The sequence below is a fragment of the Nelumbo nucifera genome, chromosome 1 (genome assembly GCF_055504915.1).
Source record: "Nelumbo nucifera cultivar China Antique chromosome 1, China Antique-T2T, whole genome shotgun sequence".
Lineage (NCBI taxonomy): Eukaryota > Viridiplantae > Streptophyta > Magnoliopsida > Proteales > Nelumbonaceae > Nelumbo > Nelumbo nucifera.
In genome coordinates this window covers 165,823,730-165,847,537 of record NC_142649.1, presented here as the reverse complement: position 1 = coordinate 165,847,537, position 23,808 = coordinate 165,823,730, and the positions used below count along the sequence as shown (strand labels likewise).

At 36.0% G+C, this 23,808-nt stretch overlaps 1 protein-coding gene across 1 annotated transcript; it reads right to left on the bottom strand.

Moving 5' to 3' along the window:
• Window positions 1-7,657: 7,657 nt before the first annotated feature.
• Window positions 7,658-11,693, bottom strand: LOC104613269 (3-ketoacyl-CoA synthase 20-like). The gene is made up of 2 exons (XM_010281011.2): window positions 10,734-11,693; window positions 7,658-8,688 (listed from the first exon to the last, which is right to left on the bottom strand). Exons 1-2 carry the CDS (start codon window positions 11,373-11,375, stop codon window positions 7,906-7,908), a joined length of 1,425 nt encoding a protein of 474 aa, XP_010279313.1. The 5' UTR covers window positions 11,376-11,693; the 3' UTR covers window positions 7,658-7,905.
• Between the last annotated feature and the right edge of the window lie 12,115 nt (window positions 11,694-23,808).

Genomic DNA, 23,808 nt, shown 5'->3' with positions numbered 1-23,808 from the left:
ATCAAGGTTCAAAATTTCGCAACGTATCGGACCGTATCAGTCAATACATATCATTCCGGTACAAGTCCGATACACGGAACACATAGAAATTATTTGTAGCATTTATTTTTCGTATGTATTGAACCGTTTCGGGCCCGAAATAGTCCGATACAGCCTGATACAAGTCTCCTTCTCTCTCATTAATTTCATTAAATTATAAAGGTCGAATTACCTCTCATTAATTATATATTTACTCTTATATTTAAATGAATTTATCTCTCATTAATTAGTTAATTAATACATAATTTTAAATTTGAATGTTAGTTTTAACACCTAATTGAAATTCTCTTCTCATTAATTTTGTTAATTAATAACACTCTTTCTCATTAAATTCGTTTTGTTATTATAAAAACTACAAATTAGCAATAACAAGATTCAAACCCTATACATTAAGCTTTAACAACTAGAGGTTCACCACTAAGCCATGCCCTTTTGCTTTGTATTTGTTTATGCATTTTTATTTTTAAGTAAATTTTCTCTTTTTCTTAGTGTATGCTTATCAATAAATGTTAGAATTAATTATTAAAATTTATGTATTAATAAATATTAAGATAAATTATATTGATCATTTTAAAACTAATGTATATCAATATACATTTTAGTATTTTTTTTGTTTTTTCACGTTTTAGTTATTCCATCATTGGTCAATAGTTACTAAGTGTGTCTCGATATCTCGAATTTTATATAGACCATTAAATTACAGTTTTTTACTTTTAAATAACTTATTTACAATCATCTAAAACTTGTAACTATTGTTATTCATATGTTTTTAGAATTTATTTAAATTTTTTAACATATTTATGTGTATCTTGATTTTTCATCCATATCCATACATATCCAAAGCGTATCCCGATACGTCTCTTAAATTATCTTTCCGATACACCTTACGTTTCCGATACTTTGAACCTTAGTAAATATAGCAATACTGAATTTATAATATATATATATATAATTTTAAATATAATTATATAAATTTTATATATTAAAATTAATAAAGATCATAATATAATTAGATTCAGATTTTAATCAGATCGGATGGAGTTCAATCTGAATTTGATCCAATTGCAAATTGTAAAATCAAAATTCAGTCCAATTATATAAATACACCATCTGAATCAAAGATAATTAAGTCAGATGTTAGATCAAACCTTGGATTTTTGAATATCATTGACAGGCAGGCCTATTCAGTGCAAGAACTACTTCACAAACAAAAATTTCACATTAATTAACTACCAAACTTGTGGATTCAGAGATCATAATGCTCAATATGAGAATCTGTGTCCCTTCTCATACTCCTCTTTGATCGGGGCTGTCTATTAGGCTCAGTCGGGAAAAAGTACAAATACAAATATAAATAAGTAGATCACAAAACCTTGTATATATTTATATTTATACTCCTATCTATTTATTAGGAGGGCGGATTGAAGTCACAAAATTGTGTTCACACCCGTTCTCACAGCCATTCTCAACCGTATATTAGAAAATCTCCATACTTCTTTCTATTCATGAAAAGATGTTATCAAATATGGGATGAAAATGACTATGAGAACAGTGTGACACAATTTTATTAACACCAAATTTGACTTCATTTACTAGGTGCATGGGTAGAGTACCCATCGACTCCATGAGCAATCAAATCGGCAAGCCAATTCAATTCGCTAAACATGTGCCATACTTAAAAATCTGCTTTTCGGATTGCTAATGCTCCATTGAATGTTCTCAATTACATATATTTTTTATTAAGTATATGTTTGGCATCGATGTTGCAGTTGCAGCACCGTTTTCTTAGAAAATGATGCCTTTATTTTTGTGTGGAATTGTTGTTGTCAGATAGGACGTTTCTTGGAGCAACAACAACATTTTCTGTTTGGTACCATTGCTCCAGGAAACGTTTTCAGCACTGGTATCCATTATCCAGTGCCACATCACTGCCCTGTTGGCTGCAACGATTTGCAGCTCTAGGAAACGCCAAATTTAACATTACTCCAAACTATGAATTCCCAATTTTCGAGGCATGAATTGGAGCACCATTTTTTCTGATGTGGCACCATTGCTCTAAGAAACAACAACGATGCCAAACAGCCCCTACGATAATCTTGATGATCGATGAAATGGTTCATGGTGATGTTTAATATCACTTCAGCCGGTCTTTAAGTCAATAATCAAAATTGCTATCAACATTGTGAGAGTCATGAATTGAGATTTATTCCATGAATAACAACTAAAGGTTGGGAGATATTCTCAATACATAATAGGATGAGACTGTAAGGTCCGTGAGAGGTGCTTTGTGTGGGGAGCAGATCCGGACTCCAAAGTCACTTTATACTGTATTATTAACCTCATCTCATTGAATAGACTGATTTATTGAACCTACCAAGCAAATGATGAATAGGACTACTAACTAAGACATCAAAACATAGACTTATATGACATAAATATTGAAAATTGACTTGGGCATATGGTACAGACTTTAAAAAACAACCTGCCGACTTCACTTTTTTTTTGCCTTTTTTACGATCAATTATTTTCAAAGACCTTATACTATAGTATGATCAATTCTGCAATTTTTTTCTTATTTTAGAAAAAAATGCTGTAGTTCAATTAATTGAGGGTCATTTATTCAAACACCTCCTATAATTTTATTTACTAAAATCTATCTATACTTTGTGTTTTACTAAAATACTCCCTATATTTTGCAATCTATTTACTTAATCGACCTTTCATTAGATGATAATTGAAAATTACAGGTTGACCCTAATGTCTATTTTGAATAAATTTAATCAAAAGAAAATAAAAATAAAAATACTGGTTTTGCCCTTAATAAGATACGGGCAACCACTTTGTGTGGTTCCATTTGGTCAATTTTGTTTTCTGTACAAAAAAGTTCAGGGATACTTTTGAAATAAACAATCATGGGCCCATGCCCTTTAACATTTTTCACTCAATTTAGGTGATCATGTTACTATTTTTAGGCAAAATAAACATTTCTTAATAGAAGGTCAATTAAGTGAATAGGTTGCAAACTACATGGGGGTGTTCTAATAAAATTAACTATAGGGTAGATTTATGTAGATCTGTAAAACTATAGGGGGTGTTCTAATAAATGATCCATTAATTAAAGGGCTTTTCACCAAAAAATTAATGATGTCTGAGGAATTGACAAAATCGGATACGTTTAGAAATAAATACAAGGATTAAAGTATCGGTATCGGGTATCGTATCAGACCACTTGGATACGGATACGCTTTGGAAATACATGGATACGGATGAAAAAACATGGAGACGCTTGTATACATCAGGAAATGCATATAAATTCCATAAATATATAAATAACATTACATTTTAGGCTAAAATAGTCAAAATTAATGCATAAATGCATAAGAAATGTATATTCTAATAGTATTTGTGAATAAATATATTACAATTAATATAGAGGGATGCATAGAAATCATACAATTTTTATTGATAATGTATTAATCTAGAGTCCTAAAATATATTATATAATTTTTCATAAATTAATACATGTACAAAGCTATTATTTATTTTCAATTGAAGTTCATGCCACAAAACACATGCAACTATTATATGTAATTATTATATCAATTGTTTTTATTTTTATATTTTTACATTTTAACATTAACTGAATAATCAACTAAAAATTAATTCTCAAATGTTTGGTAAACAATAAAAATGTTATTATAAAATGTAATTAAAATATCACTTAATAATTTATAAAAATATATAATCTTATATTAAACTCTCTCAAAGATACTAAAATTTCTAAGATACATATCGTATGCAAATTCATAATTTTTAATTACTAAACTTTTTATATTATTATTTTTATAATTTTATGAAATAAATTGTCATTTTTTGTAAATAATAAATATATTTTTATTTAATGCAAATTAAAATATTAATTAATAATTTATAAAATTTTTAAGATACATTTCACATTCAAATTTATAAATTTTAAGTACTAAAATTATCATTCTATTATTAATATTTTTATTTATATAAATGTTTTGAGATTAAAAACCTCTTTTTGATATAAATGCGGATTTGAGAAGTTATTTACTCCATTAGTTTATAAAATATTAAATTTAAATAATATTATTTAATCTTTACTTACAATTATTGAAAACAAATATATGTTATTTGTTAGGATTACATGTAGGCATTAATAAAGAATTATTTTGTTTCACTTTTCAACAAGAGCTAATGGTTGCCTTAGTGGCATACAGACGTGTTCAAGTCTGCGCGTAGTGACTTGGGTTCAAGCCTTGTCAGATGTGCAAGCGTGCGAAAATGCGAATCACCCATGTATCAGTTCGTATTGACGCGTATCGATCGATACAATATAATACGGTCTGATACTGATGTGTATCTCTTCGATACGAACGATTCAGAGGATACATACCTGTTCGTAGTGTTTCCCATATCTCTTATGACCGATACTGATACAATACGCCGTATTTAAATCCTATATAGCAAATGCGGTGAGCGGAACAAAAAATTCACTTTTTAGACTAAATTGCCCTCTCTTGTTTTACTTTTCTTCTGTCTTCTGATTCCTCAATATTCTGTTATTCTTCTTGTGAACTCCGAATGAAGGAACCTTGGTGAGAAAAGTACTTTAGCAAGCGTTAATAAATAAAAATAGGAAAGATATCCCCATTATGAGAAACCAGATAAGGAACACATAGCTTAGTAGATCTGAAGCTATATAGAGATAAGGATAAAGAAGATCCCGAAATGCTACTTGAAGGTGTCGCCATGGCTGGACTTGTTGGTTGTACAGATTTGAGATAAAAGAGATGGTACTGTACATGTTTTCTCCTCCTTAGTGCTTTTTCATAGGGATGCAAATGGATTGGATTGGATTCGAATCAGGGTATATTTGAATCCAATCCGATATTATTCATGTTGGATCTGAAGATTAGATCAGATCTGATAGGACTTGATCTGAATTTAAATCCTATTGAGTCTTTTTTTTTAATTAATAAATTATTAAAAGAAAAAATAAAATATACCAATTTAAATAAAGAAAAAACAAATATTTTTAATTATTTTCACCATATATATACATATTTTTTATAAAAAAATAATTAATATAATAAATTTACAAAAATACAATATAAATAAATAATATATATATATATTATATTTATATTTATAAATATATAACACATTGGATCAAATCTTCTCTGATCGAATAAGGGGAAGGGGGGTGAACAGAACATAATACAATAGCTTAGATTCAACACATGGTTGTAAGAGATGAAGAATCGTCGTAAGGAACAACCATGAGTCTTGGATCTGACCGACGAGACCGAGGCATCCTTTTTTATGAATAGCTTGTTCAGTCTCCGGGCTTGAGTAGAGTTAGCTACAGGACTTTGTTTAATGTTTCCACAGGGCTAGCATCTGCGTTAATGAAGGGAAGTTTGAAAACTTTGAGAAGAAACTAGAAAGTGCTGAGCAAGGGTGCGAAGAGTGATTTGATGAGAGAGAGTGTGTGTGGGAGAAAAGTAATTCATGAAATGGATTTTTTTCATTAAACAGGGGCAATTTGGTCATAAGATGGATTTTTTCATTCCCGCCCACCGTTTTTACAATTATTTTTTTAAATATATCTGGTTTTGTCAATTCATCATTAACTTTTCCGTAAAAAGCCCTTAATTAAAAGTCTAATATCGATTATATTTTCAGAATCAAATAAAGGTTAAAATATTATCGCCAACTACTTCAGTTCAGTTCATAGGTGTATTGCATCACAGAGCCCTTCAATCACAAATGGCAAAAGCTATGCAAAATGCATGGGTTTATGGATAAGGATGACCAAAGCCGCATTAGGGCTGAGTTAACCCTAACCTAATAATCTGATGCAATCGGGTCAGTGAGGGTTTACCCACTTAACCGACCCACTTACATTTACATCTTCCGTCTTTTTGGTGTAACTTAGATTGGCCCATGATAGCATCTTACACTGCTTCGGGTTGGACCGAGTTTATTCGAATTTTGACAAAAGCCCAACCACCGAATCCGCCCAAGTTGCACCCTATTTTAATTAATTACAAGGGTAGCAAATGGCAGGAAATTAATAGCTGATGACAAGGACGGTGTTTTGATATTTGAATGGCCATGCCCCCTGCAGAGCTTCGGTCAGTGTAAAGCCTGTTCGTGCTGTTCTTATGGCCTTGCATTAGGAATATTTCTATATTTGTGTGGAAGATACTTCGAATGCAAGGTTCCAACGGTATGAGACACGTTTGAACAGCTCTAATAGAAATATCTTCCCATAAAATAAAACACGTAAGTATGAAAACAATACAAGGCTATAAAAACTGTTTAAACTTGCACTGACTGAAGCTGATGTCGTGTGCATAGACTTGCACTGACCGAAACCGAACTCGCAGAATCAGAAGTCCATCCCTCTTTCTTTAAATCTTGAATTTGTACATGATGGATGCCTGGACCTAACGCAGTTGTTACAAACTTTGGGGTGGACATGCATGCACATGCAATGGTCAATGATACACCAATTCAATATTTGTTGGGTTCCTAGCGTCTACGTGTTGTATTCCTGGTAACACAAAAATTTGTGAAGAGAATAGTCAATTATTTAAATAATAAATAAAGTGATAGTCTAAGTATTATTTTTTCGTCCAGGCTCAATTTGATTGCAGTGTGATTTTCATTTGTACTGGTGTAAATGCATGGAAATGCAAATATAAATACTTGAAGGTCTGATCACTTCATTCATTTGGGTCCACATCATTTTACTTCCTATTTGATCTTTAGAGGCCACTGCAGTCTACATTGGAAACATCTCTGGAAATTTTTACTTCTGTGAGTCATCAGTACTGGTTCATTGTCTTTACAGAGATTGTGACTTGGCAAATTGGAGCCACTGATCTCAATATCAGATTTTAAATGTCCATCTTTTAATGATGATTTGGAGAATCCACACTTGTTAGTTATGGACCATTCAACATTTTCTGTTGGCCTATTGAAATTTTGGGAAAACGATTTATCAAGCCATGGATGACATACCGACCTCCATATGGTCCCAAATCCTGCAGTGGCATATTCAGATTTCACTTTAACACAATAAATTTCATTAATATGAGTGGTTCCGATTTGTCATGTCGCCATCAAGTTGGGCATTATCAGAAATCAATTGGAGGCTAACCCGCCCATGCAAAATTTGGATTATAATTAAATTGTGTAGTGTGGATAAAGTTGAATTTGGAAGAAGTTGTAAATGTGACATGACATATTTGAAAGAGTGGAATTATACCAGAGTAAGTGATAAATGATAATGATCTTTCAGATAGATAAATAACTTCTAGGGAAAATTGTCAGGACAAAACGATTATTATCTTATTTACTTAAAAAATAAAATAATATGAATAAATAAATTAATTAATATTAGTAGATAAATGCATTTATCTCATTAAATAATTTATTGAAAAGCAAAAAGGTCTTAATTAATAAATAATTGTTCAAATTAAGGCATCTTACCATGAATCCCCATTTCTCTATATATCTCTCATTAAAAGAGAAAAAAATAACCATAACTATAAAAAAAGGTAAATAAACATATGATCCATTATTTATTTTATCCATATATATCCATTGACCATTGATCTAATTAATTGAGTTATTCCTTTCCATTAGTGATGATGGAAATTAAATGACATGAGAATATATTTCTGATTGATGGTTGAAACCATCTGATAACTTTTTTGACATGGGAACCAAAGATATAGCAAAAGGCATATAAACATGCATTAACATGCCTAAGATCGACGACATTAACATTATATTCAATCAAAGACTGATCAAAGTTGTTGATGAGGATCAATGCTGAGTTGAGGCCAGCTTGGGCACGATAACCGGGAAGTCATCAATCTCATCGGACCAAGCATTCCTGTCCTTGGTGGGATCTACGGTCCTGAGTGCCCGCCACACAGCACTGTTGCACTTAAAACCAGAACCCAGTGCAATCTGCCACACCCGATGCCCCTTCTTGACCCTCCCCTTAGCCTCGGAGTAGGCAAGTTCATACCACAAGGAGCTGCTGGATGTGTTGCCAAACCTGTAAAGGGTCATTCTTGAAGGCTCCATCTGCCAATCCGTCAGATGCAGATTCTTCTCTACGCTGTCAAGGACAGCTCTACCTCCTGCATGGATGCAGAAATGCTCGAAAGCCCGCTTGAAGTCTGGCATGTAAGACTTTATCTTCATCTTAAACACCTTCCTTGCAATCAAATTGGCCAAGTAGAAGAGTTGCTCCGAAGGAGGAAGCACTAGAGGACCTAGCTTAGTGATGTTGGTCCTCAGCGCATCTCCTGCCGTTGTGGCTAGGTCTCTGGAGAGGGTCACACCAACAATTCCAGTTTCGTCTTCTTCCTGGTATGCGGAGCGGTACCCACGCTCCTCCGCACCGTAGTGTGTGCGGAGGGTGTGGAGGAGCTCGTACTTGGCGCGGTGGCGGTCGGACATCTTGTTTGAAAGGAGGACGGCGCCGGCGCCCATGCGGAAGAGGCAATTGGAAACGAGCTTGGAGCGGTTGTTGCCCCAGTACCAATTAAGAGTTATGTTCTCTGTGCTAACCACTAGAGCGTAGGAGTTCGGATGCACCTGTTTATTTGATGCCCAAATGCATGAGATCATCACTTGCTAATTTCTTCTATAATTACTTGTAATATTAATCATTTAAAAACCCAGAAACAGGACTTATTTGGGTCGATTTCACTTCAACAGAACAACAGAATCCACCAAGATAAAAGTTAAAACCAGGCCACCAATAGGTATAGGCTACAAACAAACAAATTTATTGTTGAGCCAACAACCGTTAGAGAGTAAAAACATATTCAGGGACCTGACCTACCAACTTAATTACCAAATGGTTCACTTTTCTTTATAATTCAGAATTAGATTGAACGGTTCCTCGAGACCAACTATATAAATCCGTTCCGGCTTAGGCCGCTTAGTCTAAATACAATCGAAGACAAAGAGTGGTTCGATGGTGACTGTCAATTATCTGAAGGGGCCAATAATACCTCCATTAATTTCCTAATCAGGAACATGGCAACATGGTCTTTATAACTTATAAGCAGAGCCAATCTTGAACCAATTAAACAGGAAACTACTAATAAAGTTGATGAGTTACTGATAATATTGGAGACAGAAATGGGAAAGAGATAAAACGTTAATTTCGAACAAAGACAAGTAAAAAGCTTAGGGTTCACGGGAGCACTGAAACATCATGCAGCAATCCGGATGCTTCTGCCAGTATAGCCTTTCTCTTGGTTGCTATATTTATATTTTTAATCTCTCCCCTTATTTATATAAATATCAGTTGCATGCATCACAGGTGGGTCATCATGAGGTCAGTTGCATGCGTCACGGGATGTGGGCAGCAAATCCGAACTCCATATCGAGTCCTGGTCGATCTTGAGGTCTAAGCAGTTTGTAAGTTTTGTGTTTATGATTGCTCTGCTCTTCTACTTTTGCCTTTATTACCTTTTGGTAGAAAACCATCAATAGTGGCTGAAATGTGTCTTTGTCTGTGTTTCTCACATGAGAGAGAAAGAGAACAGACTTCCAAGGTTTGGACTTTGGACCAAGTGATGAGTGGGGATTATTAGGAAAAAAGGCGTTGCACTAGCACTTAATTAGTAAAAGTATCCTTTTGTTTTCTTCCCCATTTGCTTGATACTAATTGTATAATAAATCAATCAAAATTTTAAAATGGAGAAAATGAAAAAACCTAAAATATAGAAAAATATCAAAATTTATGTGAAAATAACAACCAACTGTATATCGTTCCACAATTTATGTGAAAATAACTCAGTCAAAGTTTGACAGAATTTTGGCTGACTATTGACTCCTGACCATATGGGCATTAGTTTTTTTTTTTCTTTTTTATATGGTGCATGGTAACGTGATGGAATAATGGAGGATGAATTTCCAATTTATTTATATACGTGAAGGACGGAGATGAAAAAAAAAATTGATTTATGCTTAAAGTAATAAAAAAAGCTGATTGGTGTAAGATAAGTAGAACCTCTGTGTATGCAATACATGGCAACTGGGCCATATCATGCACATAGGCACAGCGGATGAAGAAAGGAATACAAAAGGACCTTCCATGTAAAACCACTCAATTGAATTTACTAACTGTACTTCGAAATTTGGAAATCGAACCAACGTTCAGTCTAGTTAACAACTGAGTAAACTTTCCCAAGTTCCGATGGACCAAACAAGTTTCGAAAATTTGGCTCCAATGAAAAAAAAAAAATCATCTAGAATGCCTTTTAATCAGATATATATGGTTAGATAGTAGTTGCTGTGATGAATATCTCTTCATTAAAGATGGTTGTTTGACACGTGAAGTGGCAAACAAAGCAACCGGAACAGCACCTACCTTTTACTGGGAAGAAGAAGGAAGAAAAAAAAAACAGAAAGGCTGAACCTAACTTGTTGATCTGGTTAAGTTTCACGTGGCAAAATATTATAAAAGAAAAGAGAAAATCTTTATTGTCTGTGATTTATTGGGATCACGGTGACCGTTAATTGTATTATTTTAGAGATAAACAACATATAATAAGCTTAAACCAAATGAAAACAGCAAGCAGAATATGCATGAGAGGTTGAGACTTGAGAGAGAGAGAGAAACCAACCTGGAGAAGCTGTTTGGCAAGGTCCAGGGATATAACTCCAGCACTGCAACCCATACCACCGAGGCTATAGCTCCTAATATTACTTCTGAGCTTGTAATGGTTTATGATCATGGCAGCTAGAGAAGGAGTTGGACTAAAGACGCTACAATTGGTAACCACAACCCCAATATCTGAAGGCTTCACCCCAGTCTTTTTCAGGACCTCGTCGATGGCCCCAAACATCACAGTCTCCATCTCTTTCCTTCCCTCGGCCATGCACGGATTGGGTGGCAACATCCATAAGGCCCGGGGGAAGTATGACTTCTGCCCAATCCCTGATTTATCCAAGATTGTCTTCTGGAAATTCATGCTCTCTTCAGAGAACACTCCCAAAAGACCCGAACGCTCCAGAAAAATGGAATGAGGACACCTTAAAGCATCATCTGGCTTGTAGCACGCAAAATCCAGCATAAAGATCCTCGGACGACGATTCACGTAGTGCATGGCAGCGATAAAAATTGCAAGTAAAGAACAAAGCACCACGCTTGGGAGATGAGCAGACACAAAGGCCAAGGCCGGAGCAAGTGGGAGAGAGGTGATGACTTGGGACATTATTCCTTGGGCTATGATTATTGCTGATTTTTGAGTACTACCGGAATTCATCAACTGATGATGATCTAAATTCTAAAGCTTCTCCAGTGATCGATATCAGAGAAAATTGGGTACCCACTTCATGATGCAAAACAGTTTAGCTAGACAAAGTTGATCAAGATGAAGATGCCTTACACTAGGGTTGGGCGTGGGTGTTCAGGTCTTAGGATGGAGTAATGCATGGATTTATATAGAACGTGGTGGGTGGAGAGACTGGTACGTACGCATTACCGACGAAGAAGTAATGAACTTTTGAGTTATAAGAGACCAAGGGATACGTGGTGGACGTTCAGTGGCTGGTTGCAAAACTGAAACGCAGCTCTCACTCTCAAAGAGTCAAGGGGTGTTATCACTATTTGATGAAGTGGGTGCAATAGGAAAATATTATAGAGGGAGGCCGGTGAAACTGAGAGAGTGGGCCTGCTCCTTCACCGCCAGGTATTATGTATTCCGCACGGTTGGGGGCCTTATTTATTATTGCTATTCGGTTGGCTACGTGGTTGAAAAACAGTTAAGTGTAATAATCAAACGAGCTGGAGCTGGAGATGGCCTTCTCAGTACGTAGTTGATGATGAATGAGAGAACTCAGATTCGCTAGCTTAGCTTCTTCTTCTTGTAAGGTCATGCATGTTAATAATTTCTAGTATGCTTTTTATTAGAGCATTGCATTCTGGGGTTGGGGTTGGTTTGGTTGGTTGATCACCAAAATACATATTTCCTTTTACCGCTGGCAATTGCTTCGTCGTCCTGCTAGATCTCCTTTTTAACACAAACCTTGGCCACCAAGATGGTGTTTGGTATTGAGTTAGGTCTGTCTCATCAACTCACATCCTTATTTTGAGGACGTAAAAACTGTAAAAAAGTATAGGCCTTTCACATAGCACATTTGTTCAGTGTGATTTTGTTGGTTTAAAACAAGTAGTAGGTGCGCCACAGCCCACATGGGACATGTTAAATGGAAACGCCACCTTGAAGAAGTTAGAAACCTCAAAAAGTATTTCACCTAAAAGTTACTTTCGCATTACCTGAGGCGGAGGTGAAGGAGGACGATGCAGAAAGTACTTAAATAAGCCCAATAACCAAACACGTTTGATGCTGACGGAAAGTTGATGTTGCATGCCACCAAATCTTATTAGTGAATACACTTGTTGGCAGAAAGAAAAAGGGGTACGTGGTGGAATGGGTGATGCAATGCGTAACATTGATGTGCTCAATCGTAATTGGATACAATTATACACAGCTTTGCGAGCAGGAGCAGCAGGGGAAAGTACTCTAGGCATCCCCTCTTGCACTGTGGCATGAATACCAATAATTGAAGGGAAATTAAAACTATATATATGGGCCGAGAGAAAACAGAAAATTTTTGGTAATTAGGAGAAAAATAAAATTGAAAAAAAAAGACAACTAATATGAGGGCCCTTCAAACCACTCACAAGTAAGGGTGATAATTCATGTTTTTCTATCGTGTTCGTTTATTATGTTAACGTAAAGGTATTCGGATACATGAATCAATGTATTAATGTGATACGATTAATTAATCATGTTAATTTTTTAAACACAAATATAACTTATTTATTATATGTGTAATACAATATAAAATCATCTGCATAACTCATTTATTTAAATAAATTGACACGGCATGATTTTGATACCCATTTAATTCTATATTAGAAGACATATAACCTAAATTAAAACAAAATCAATACAATTAACTTGTTTAAATCAAATAATAATATATTTAAATAGTAAAATAGTCCCACTACTGCCTTTATTCCACAACAATACTTTAGTATTATATAAGTCTATCCCTTACACATTCAAATATAGTCTAAATCTATATTTTTAAATCAAAACTAAATACATACATCCATGATCTAATACTTGGAACTTCAAAGAAATTAATACAAAATTCATATAAAATAAAAAAAAGACATATAAATGTTCAACATTTTTAAAAACCTTTCAAATAATAATGAAATTTTTTTTCAGGTCAGCAACATGTTATTTTCAAATTAAGTTAATCAATCCAAAATTAATATATTTATTAATCATGCTAAAGAGGTAAATACGATTTTGACAGAAACAATGAAAATAGACTCAAATCCACTAACCTATCGTGATCAAATTATGTTCACCATTATGTCAAATATTACCGACTCAAGGACATCGAAATCTCAATTATTTCTCTATGGGTTTCCAACAGGTTGTTAAAAAGTAAAAAAAAAAAGAAATCCCCCTATCCATGTCTCCAATTTCCGACGGGGAAAGGAATCCCCCTCCATCCTCAACCCTGACGGGGATAAATTTTTTGTCGGAGACCCGAATCCCCGACGGATTAAGAGGTTACAGAGAGATTGAGACTGAGAGAGAGAAAGAGAGAGAGGACTGTTGGGAGAGTTAAGGTTGGCGGCGGTTAGCGATGATAGATGAAGGTTAGAAGGATTGATCACGATTGAAACTCTTCTTTGAGTATCTCTTCTCTATCACTCGAGAAGGCATGAAGCTAGGGTTCTGAGTCTTCTGACGGTGACGGCGGTCGGCAAATCAACGATGAATAATCGAAGATGAAGGAAGACAAAGGCACTCACGAAGCTAGGGTTCACTGGTTTAACTGTTCTAGAGACAGAGTTGAGAGTTCTCGACTTCTCTCTTCTCTTTGTCGAGGATTTTATTTTAATGTTTTACACTTTTATTGTTTTTAAATTTTTAATAATTAATATTTTAAAAACGAATAATATACATACCCCATCTCCGTCCCCGATCCCGCCAAGGCACCCCCCATCCCCCACCCCATCGGATCGGGGAGCCCGGATACCCGTCGGGGACAGGGAAAATTGGCACCTCTACTTTGAAATTTACGACAAACAAGAGCTTCAGTTCATAGGTCGCTCTGCGAATAATCGACAACATGATCAGACAACATCGTTAAAATAGTGAGAATGCAGAGGGCGAGTGTGTTAAAGGGAATTAGAACTTAAACCCTGCAAAGCTGAGTTATTATTATTATTATTATTATTATTATTATTATTATTATTATTTTGTTAAATGGGTTTGGTCATTCAAAGGGTTTTGTCCATTTTTTGTTGATTCTGGGAAGAAAAATCTCCCAACCTACAATATTTCCGTCATTGACGACCTTCGTTTCGTCGTCCATCTCTCATTTCTTTCAACCATCGTTCTCCCTTCGCTTCACGGTGGAGAGGAGGTACGCGTGCGTCGGGTGGATCCAGAACGTGCGCACGAGTGTGTTTAAGTTGGAACGTGTACGGATGGGTTCGTGTTAGGCGGGGGAGTCTGTTGAGCTTTGGGGAAAGGTGAGGTCTATCACAAGTGGTGGATCAACAAGCAAAGTAAGAGGTGCTTCGTGGACCGTGCAGAGTGGTTTCATGTGGGCCATTGTCGATCATGTCATGTGATGGCTGGCGCGGGCCCCAAGGAGGAGTTGTGGACCCCAAGGGGAGTTGTGGGCCCAACAGTTTTTCTCCTCTCCTCTCTTGAGGCGGCCGCGTGAGGCGTGATAGTCCCCGCCCGCTCGCGTTTTGGTGTGTTTCTTTTGGGTGGTTCGATCGAGATGAGAGGAAAAGGCTAGGCTGACTCTGCTGAGTGCTGACACGTGTCTGGTGCTTAACTGTCATTGTGAGGACCTCTTCACCACTCGTTTGACATGTGGAAAACGAAGACGTGGCATGGCGAATTTTAGTGCGTTTCCCTCTCTCTCACTCTCGTCGCTGGCGGGTTTTTCATTGTTTTGGTGACTGTGACAGGCTGAACAGAGTTCAAATCAGCCCCACAATGTCCAACCGTGTATCCGATGATAATACAAAAAATGATGAGGCATTATTCAAAGATGTTCCCAATACACGGCTCGAATGTGCTGTAGGACGATGTGGGTCACCTCCTTGTGGGGGTTGATATAAATTCGGCAGAACATCGCTGCCGGTTATAGGTCGGGGCTGGAGCCAATCGAGTATGTTGTGCACTCTTGATTCAAACATATGCTCTTCGGCCAGCTTGCAAAAATCGCATAGAGGTTGAGCGAAAGCTAAGCCATCATACAAATTTACTAGTGAAGGGGGCCTTCGTTGCAGGAGCTTGCTCATAAACTATCATGTTTGAGGAGATTTGAGCTCGAGTTTGAACTCAGTTCAAGTCAAAAGTTCGGAAGTTTGAGCTTGGCTACCTTTGATTGCAGGTCTCTCAATTGCCGAGGTGTAAAGCCGAGATTTCCTTCAGCGGCTGAAGTGTCAAGTTGAGGTTTCCCTAGTAGGTGAGGTGTCGAGCTAAGGTCTCCCTTAGTTGACAAGGTGTCGATCTGGGGTCTCCCTCAGTTGTTGAGGTGCTGAGTCGAGATCTCCCTCAATGACCAAGGTGTCGAGCCGAGATCTCCCTTAGTGGTCGAGTTTGGCTACCTTTGATTATAGGTCCCCTAGCAGTCAAGATGCCGAGCTAAGGTCTCCCTCAGTTGGAGAGAGTGGCATTCTTGTAATTTATAAGGAGAGAGAGATATGACATCCTTGTAAGTTGTAAGAAAGAGAGAGAGAGAGATGGTAGGAGAGAGTGGCATTCTTGTAATTTGAAAGAAAAAAAGCAAGAGAGAAAGAGAGTTGGTATGAGAGAGTGGCATTCTTGTAATTTGAAAGAAAAAATAGCAAAAGAGAGAGAGAGAGAGAGAGAGAGAGTTGGTAGAGAGTGGCATTCTTGTAATTTTTATGAAAAAAGGGCAAAAAATATTGTTAGATTTCATTTCCCTCATCCTCAATCCTTCTTACATACACATTTCAGCTTAATATATTTACTAGCGGATGGGACCCTACGTTACAGGGGCTCGCTCATAAACTATTAAGTTCGAGCTCAATTCGAATTAGAGACTTGAGCTTGAGCTCGAGCTCAGCTACCTTTGATTGAAGGTCTCTCAAGGCGTCGAGGTCTCGCTCAATTACTGAAGTGTCGAGATGATGTTTCCCTATTGGGTGAGGTGTCAAGCTATGGTCTCTCTTAGTTGACAAGGTGCTGAGTTGAGGTCTCCCTCAGTTGTCGAGTTGTTGAGCCAAGATCTCCCATAGTAACCAAGGTGTCGAGCCGAGGTCTCCCTCAATGGTCAAGGTATCATCTAGCTCGAGCTCGAGCTCGATTCGAATTAGAGACTTGAGATTAAGTTCAAAAGTTCGAGCTCGGCTCGGCTCGGCTCAACTCGACTACCTTTTATTGTAGGTCCCCTAGCAGCCGAGATGCCAAACTAAGGTCTCTATCAGTTGGAGAGAGAGTGGCATTCTTGTAATTTATAAGGAGAGAGAGAAAGAGATAATTGATAGGAAAGAGTGGCATTCTTGTAATTTATAAGGAGAGAGAGAAAGAGATAATTGATAGGAAAGAGTGGCATTCTTGTAATTTGAAAGAAAAAAAAAACAAAAGAGAGAGAGTTGGTAGAGAGTGGCATTCTTGTAATCTGACAACCGTCTCACTGGTTTTGACTAGTTTCTCTGGTCATCCATTGTTTCTAGCTTCGTAGCTATTCGTCTTCCTTCGGCTTCATCTCACCAGAATTCCTACTCTTGATCCTTCTTCCACCCTTTCTCTGATCGCCACTACAACTCTCGGCAGCGGCGATCTAAGAATCTCAGCACTCCCATCTCTCTCTCATTCCTCATTTTCCCTCTCTCTCTCTCTCTCTCTGATTGCCGCTGCAGTCATGGAGCTCTCTTCTTCATGAATCCAGCAAAGAAGCAGCACATGATGGTGCTTTTCCTATTATTTTCTCATATATAAAACCAAACAATAGAAAGGTAAATTTTTACACTTTTCCATCCTATCCCATCCCACCCAAATCTTCTCACAAACTAAACGGAGACTAAGAGAAAGGAGAAAGAAGGAGAACGGTTTTATTTTCTATTCTTTCTTCATATTAGTAAACCATTTTTTATATCAGTCTACCATATATATATATATATATATATATATATAAAGCGGCGTCTCAACCTATAAGTTTTATTAAACTGAAAAAAAGATATTCTCGAAATTGAAGAAATAATATCTTCTGCTGATCATAAATAAAGACTTAAAATGGAACCCCACCTACTACTGGATTGGGGGATGAGCTACCCCGTTGTGAGCCCTTTAAAAGAAAGTCTTTAGACCAAACTGGTATAGCATTAATTAGGTTCAACTGAGAATCAGACTAGCATGTCTTATGTCTGATTTCAGTCAATGGATCGGTCGCCCTATATTAATGGCGAATGTTTTGACTGAGGAAAAGGTTGCTGAGATCCCCAATCTTTGATAAAAATAAAGACAGACTGACATGTATCTTACTTTTATTTTATTTTTGTTTTAGAAATATGAAAATTTTATTCCAGTAAACAATTTTCTGCCTAATGCTTGTTTTTTGATTTCAAAATGTTTAAAGCAATAATGTGTCTAGTTCTGAATGGAGGGTTGAAATTGGCCCCTTTTCCATGAATCAGAATCGAAAAACACTTATTCTTACTAGGTAAGTACGTGGCCTTGGTCATTTAGCTCTTATTTTTCCGAAGCTGGTAACTGGTAAGCGATTGATGATCAGTGGTATTTCACGGGTTAGGTCAGCTACAACTATTAGGGCTTGGGAGTTGGGAGGGCTTCAACGTTGATTGAGGTACCAAAACGAGCTTCACTAAGGAGCAATTTCTCGGCTCATTTTAATCATTTTCGGGCTTTCTAGACTAAATATAGCTTTACTGTTTTTCATTCGAGGAAAAACATGTAATTTTGTTACATTAAAAAGCTTTTTAACGTTAATAGAGGTCTTCACATCATCAAATGCTTTCGAGAGGGAAGAAGAGGACAAAAACAATAGCCAACAAATACAAACGAAAGAGATAAAAGTCATCAGATTTCTGTAATTTGAAATAAAAAGTATGCACAAAATTTTTTTCACTTACATGAATTGATTAAGCTCAAAAATCTCTTTAAAAAAGCAAAAACCATTTTTGTCCAAAATATTCTTTGTCAGTTGACGGCTAAATTTACGATTGAAGCTCTTTAAGCTTTTCCCTTCAAAGCCACTAATTTATACTTAAAAGTGGGTTCAACTATGATATGAAAAAGATATAATATCTAAAAAAATATTTGATCAATCAACTGGATTATAAATTTAATAGCCTATCAGTGTTATTTATCAATTTTGATTGATCAAAACTCTTTCAATATACCTTTCCTGCAACATAGATTTTTCCTTTTTTCTTTAACACAAAAAAAAAAGAAGTTTAGGTGTTACTGGATTACAAATGTACAATTGCATATAAAAGTAACATGCCGAACCCGTCAACCAAAGGCAGTTTTACACAAGTCGGTATTTATTACACGTATGGTTCAGATTGCGGCAGGTGCCCTATACGATTATCCATGCTAGGTAGACACAATGTAACACTTATAAATTTTTTGACATTTGTCCCTTAAAATACCTCCAGCCTATCCATCCTTATAAAAGATTAATTCTTACTTTTTGTCAATTGTCAAATTTATCAAGTCTCCATTTAGCGTGCTTCTGCCTATTAGATCCGATGTCTACTCATACACGTGTAATATAAATGACACCTGTCATAGCTTGAACCGATCCAAGTTCACGCGAAACCAAGTTGGTATCTGTTGTATTCAGATTGTGTCCGATTACACGTACTTAAATAAATAGTCATCGTGTGAATCACATGTAATTGGACACCTGTGATAGATTGATTGAAAGTGCATGCATGATACGTGTAACAGATACCTGCCTTACACGTTGAACCAAAACGATGATAATATTTAGGCTACGGGAAAGGTGCCATCTCATGCCAAAATTTAGATGAAAAATGAGGGTTCAACGCAGGGTCAGAATTTTTAGGCTTCAAGTATAATTGGGATAGGTGTCAACTTCAAATTAATGCTAATTTACTGGCGAGAATTGATGTATAAAATGAAAGTTTTTGACATTTTGAATATTTATTAGTTTGCGGTAGAATTCAGAAATTTACATTGGCCTATTCATATATACTTTTTCAAAAAAGAAAAACGTAAGTCACTTAGGCCGTTCATGCGGTGCTTTTCAAACTTCCCCTATAGGAGATGATTGAGGCATATCACCAAAAGTACAAAGAAGAAAACGTAACAGGAATCAAGTAAAACCCACAAGAATGATAATCTCAAGCAAATTGGCAACCACAATAAGAAAATGGGCACTGACCACCAAAGTAAATAGATATAGAAGAAAGAACTAGCTTTATGGAATATGAATGGACAGATTTTGTCAAGTGCAGTTGAAACTTCAATAAATTAAAAGGTCGGGCATAATTCTAGCAACAAATATGAGTAGCCGATTCATTGAGTTTCTATTGTCCAAATGAAAAACAGATAATTAAAAGAAAAAAAAAACTGTTATACAATGTATGTCCTTAGCTCCAATAAACATAATGTATATTATGATATTTATTGTAAATGAATAAAGTATATATTTGATTCATGTTATTATGGTGTGTTTTTGTGTAAATCGTTGGATAAATCTGGGAAGATTTATCCTATCAAGGCTGGCATTGGTGTACTGCCAAGTTGGTTGGGGTGGCTTGTCTCAGTTGTCAGGGTGAGACATGAGGTACATGCAGTGTGGGCTTTCTTGAAACCTTGAACCGGACCAAAACTCCAGTATTGCCCTGGACCTTGGAGATAGATAGACAAAACTGAAATGTTACATCTGACCCCTAGACTCGATTATGATACTACACTAAGTATTGGATTGAGCTATCTTTGATATGCCAATCAGTGAGATCCTTAGAGGGGGTCAAAACCTAGGTATGTTGGGACAGTCCGAGAATTCATCTGAGTGGGTGATCATAGTGACAGGATTAGTCCCTTTGTCGGACAAAGTGAATGATCGGAGATGCACTCTCTCTGATGGAAACCTAAACTGTCGGCAGTTGATTTCAACCGTTGAAATTTGTTTTGCACTATATATTTATATATTATGGTTTCAAAATGTTTGCAAAAGGTTTTAATTCCCGGAATCCATATAAGTAAAGAGTGCAGCATTACACCTTGTAGCTGAGGGAGATGTCATCTTTTGTCGGGCAGTGTTTGATTATTATGGGTTGAGAGGTTAAGTGTAAGACCATTGAGGATTATACCTAATGGCTAATCTTGCATCTGCCCACAGTCCTTGGGCCTTCATAAGATGGTTGGACCCAATGACCATTTAGTGTAAATGTTTAAGAGCCCATAATGATGGACTTAGGGGTTCACTGTATTCAGTAGTGAATTCGGCTAGGCCTTGTAACAGAGGCTAGGCTGAACCCATGTGGCTGATGTATAGATCAATGATAGGGTCCCACGCCATACAAAGAGAGCCAAGATAGGTAGCATTAAAGAGGAAGTGAGCCTAAAAGCCCATTTCGAACTGGGTTAATTAGATTAATTAAATAGGGGCGGATCTGGGATTTGGATCAGTAGATAAGATAAGAAATTATCCTTATCCACTTAAAGAGTCTAGATCCAAATAAAGATTTGGATCAAAGGAACTCCTAATTTGATTAGCAAGACTGATTTTTATCTACAGATAAAATAAGGGATTATCCTTATCACTTAAAGAGTCCAGATCCAAATAAAAGATTTGGATTAGGAAACTCCTAATGGGATTAGGAAATTTTCTCTTAGGCTATAAATAAGAGAGCAGGGCGAACCTCCAAAGATACATTCGCTGAATACAGACAGAAGACAATACAGTTAGACTGCTCTTGCCTTCTGCTCTTTCTCTTCTTGCTCTTGCCGCCCTACCCTGTTTAATCTCCAGTTCTTGGACTGGATCAAGATTTGGTCTTGATATTGTTTCTTGCCAGAAGAAACGATTTAGAAGCTGTGCTCATTGTCCCATTCGATTCTTACTGAAGAATCACTAGTTCTTGGTGAAGAACTACTTACTGATCCTGCTTCACCCAAAGTTGTGTCATATTCAGTGGGGTACTCTCTTTGGGTGTGAACACCTATGTTGGGAAGAGCATTCTTGTGTGGATTCCATATCAGGTATATCCCTCTCTTAACTTGGTTTCAAATTTGGTTTGGTTTGGTTTGGTTACAAGAATGAACCTTGAAAATGCAGTTTTCTAAATTGGGAATAGGATTCCCGGATGGGAGTAAAGAAATTTTTGAAATTTCGCCCAACCTTCCCGCAAGGTTCGGCCATCCATATGATGAATCTCCCATCCCTTCAATCCACATGAAAAACAGATAATTAAAAAAAATAATAATAAATAAAAAACAGGTAGGGTTCAACAACAAGAATCCCTATTTGTCAACCCAACCAGGAATCTTGCATCCACATTGATTCTGTGTTTAAATTTAATTACCCAACTTGAATGTAACACTCTTTTAAGTATTTTTTTCTAACTTCCTAAGATTTTAGGAGGGGCAGCCATTTTAAATTTTATTAACCATTATGAAAAGAAAAAAAAAATCCATCATTCAATTTGAAATTACAGCTAAAATCCATCATCCAATTTGAAGTTGTTTAAGCTCACCTAAGATACTCTGCAAATATGTAGACGCTTGAAACCTCTCTCCATCAATGCCCTTATTCATAGTTGTACTTCTCTTAATCTCACAAAGAATGTAAATAGTATGCCAAGGGTTAGTATAAATTGGCTATGAAATTCAATTTTCTCAATTGTGAAAATTTTAATCTTTTAAAGAAAATTTCATATATTAAAATTGTACTTAAATTTTCTCTTTTTTTTTTATTTCCCTATCGACTAATTAGTACTCGATAATTCCATATCCTCATCTAGCTTTCCTTAACCCTATTTCCACCGGAGGTTTAGCAAACAAGCTTTTGTCTGTAGAAATTGTTGCAACATAACTCAAATGTGAGGGAAAAAGTGATAAAATGTAAAATTATATCTTGTAAGACATGAACTAATGAAAAATAAATACATCATGTGATGTGATGTAACTCCTTTATCATGTAACATGCCCTAAAGATTTTCAAATTGCACCTTAATTAGTCTTTTTATCTCTATAAAATCTAGAAGCTTTCCAACTAATACTAACATTTTAGTTTATAAATATAAAATTTGCACACAGCTATAGTGGGTCTAATGTAACAACTGTAACATTACAGTTGAAAAGAGGAAAGGTAAGAATTGGGATCTGCTGTGCTGGGGGCCATGCACATTCATCCAACCGTAGATTGGAATTGGAACCACCTCTCCTCTCTTATATACTTTATAATTATCGCCGATTCACATCCGGAAGCGGAAGGTAGGTTGTCTTTAATAGCTAGCTAGCTTAGCTTGGTGCTAATATAACTGCAAGTATGGGAAACGTGTATTTGTACTCTTGGTATTTAAACTTAACAGGTAATAATAATAATAATAATAATAATAATAATAATAATAATAATAATAATAATAATAATAATAACCAGATATGCTGATCTTTAGCAACAGCCCATTTTGCTAAAAATGGAAACTTTTCCTGTTAAAACGACAAAAACAAAAGAAGTAAGGGTCGCGATTCATCAATTAACTAGTAAATAATAGCTAATGTACCCTCTTTCTTTATCAAAAAGAAGAAGTTGATATTGATGAATGATTTTACGTGGCCGCTCTAGCAATTAATCCATCATTCAATGCTTCTGCTCTTAATTGCACCAGTATTTCAACAACCAAGTAAGTAGTTAGAGTTGTTGAAATACCGGTGCATTAATGAATTGTATCTGCTGTAAATCATAGCTTTTTGGATCTCACACACGATACAAATTTTTAGGTCATGTTTGGATAAGCTTTTGGATTCAAGCTTTTAAAGTAAAACCCAAACGCACAACGCCCTAATTTTAGGTTTTGTCCCTTGGGGTTCTAATTAAGTTCTAGTTTCTAAAAGCTAACTCTTATCAAAGTCTCAAAACATTTCTTTTTTTTTTTTTTTTTGCCTCAATTTTGTTTTTCACACAGCAAAAAGCCATAAACTTATGCTTTTGAGCTTAATTTACAAGTGTTTGGTAAGAATTGCTTTTAAAAACATTACATCTAAAGCCAAAACACTTTTAAGCCCCAAACACAAGCTTTGTCTTTCGGAAACAAATTATGGTTGCCGACTGGCCATGGAAGCTGTCGGGTATTTCGGCCAGCATCTTGTGGTTTTGTTATGAGTTGGGTGGGGGAATTTAAGAGGAATGGGCATGGAAGAATATAGAAGGGATCCTCTTGGAAAGGCTTGATTATTTCTGGTTTTGGTTCCAAGTGAGCTAGACAAGTAACAAATAAATTTCACAAATTTTGTATACAACTCTCTCGACTTCTGTTTCTTTCTTATTTCCTATCAAAACTAAACACAGTGTAAGTTGGTTGTCAACTAAGATTCGTCCTTGTAATAGGAAGGATACAGTTGGTTAATTAAAGGGGAGGGGTGCTCTTTATCTCGTCTGGCGTGTATGAATCTATTGGGTCCT

Bases quoted from the DNA above. Each gene is read 5' to 3' on its own strand.
- LOC104613269 (XM_010281011.2), bottom strand. From the start codon at position 11,375: ATGAATTCCGGTAGTACTCAAAAATCAGCAATAATCATAGCCCAAGGA. The intron at 8,689-10,733 runs GTTGGTTTCTCT...TCAAATAAACAG, and splicing joins TTGCCAAACAGCTTCTCCAG to GTGCATCCGAACTCCTACGC.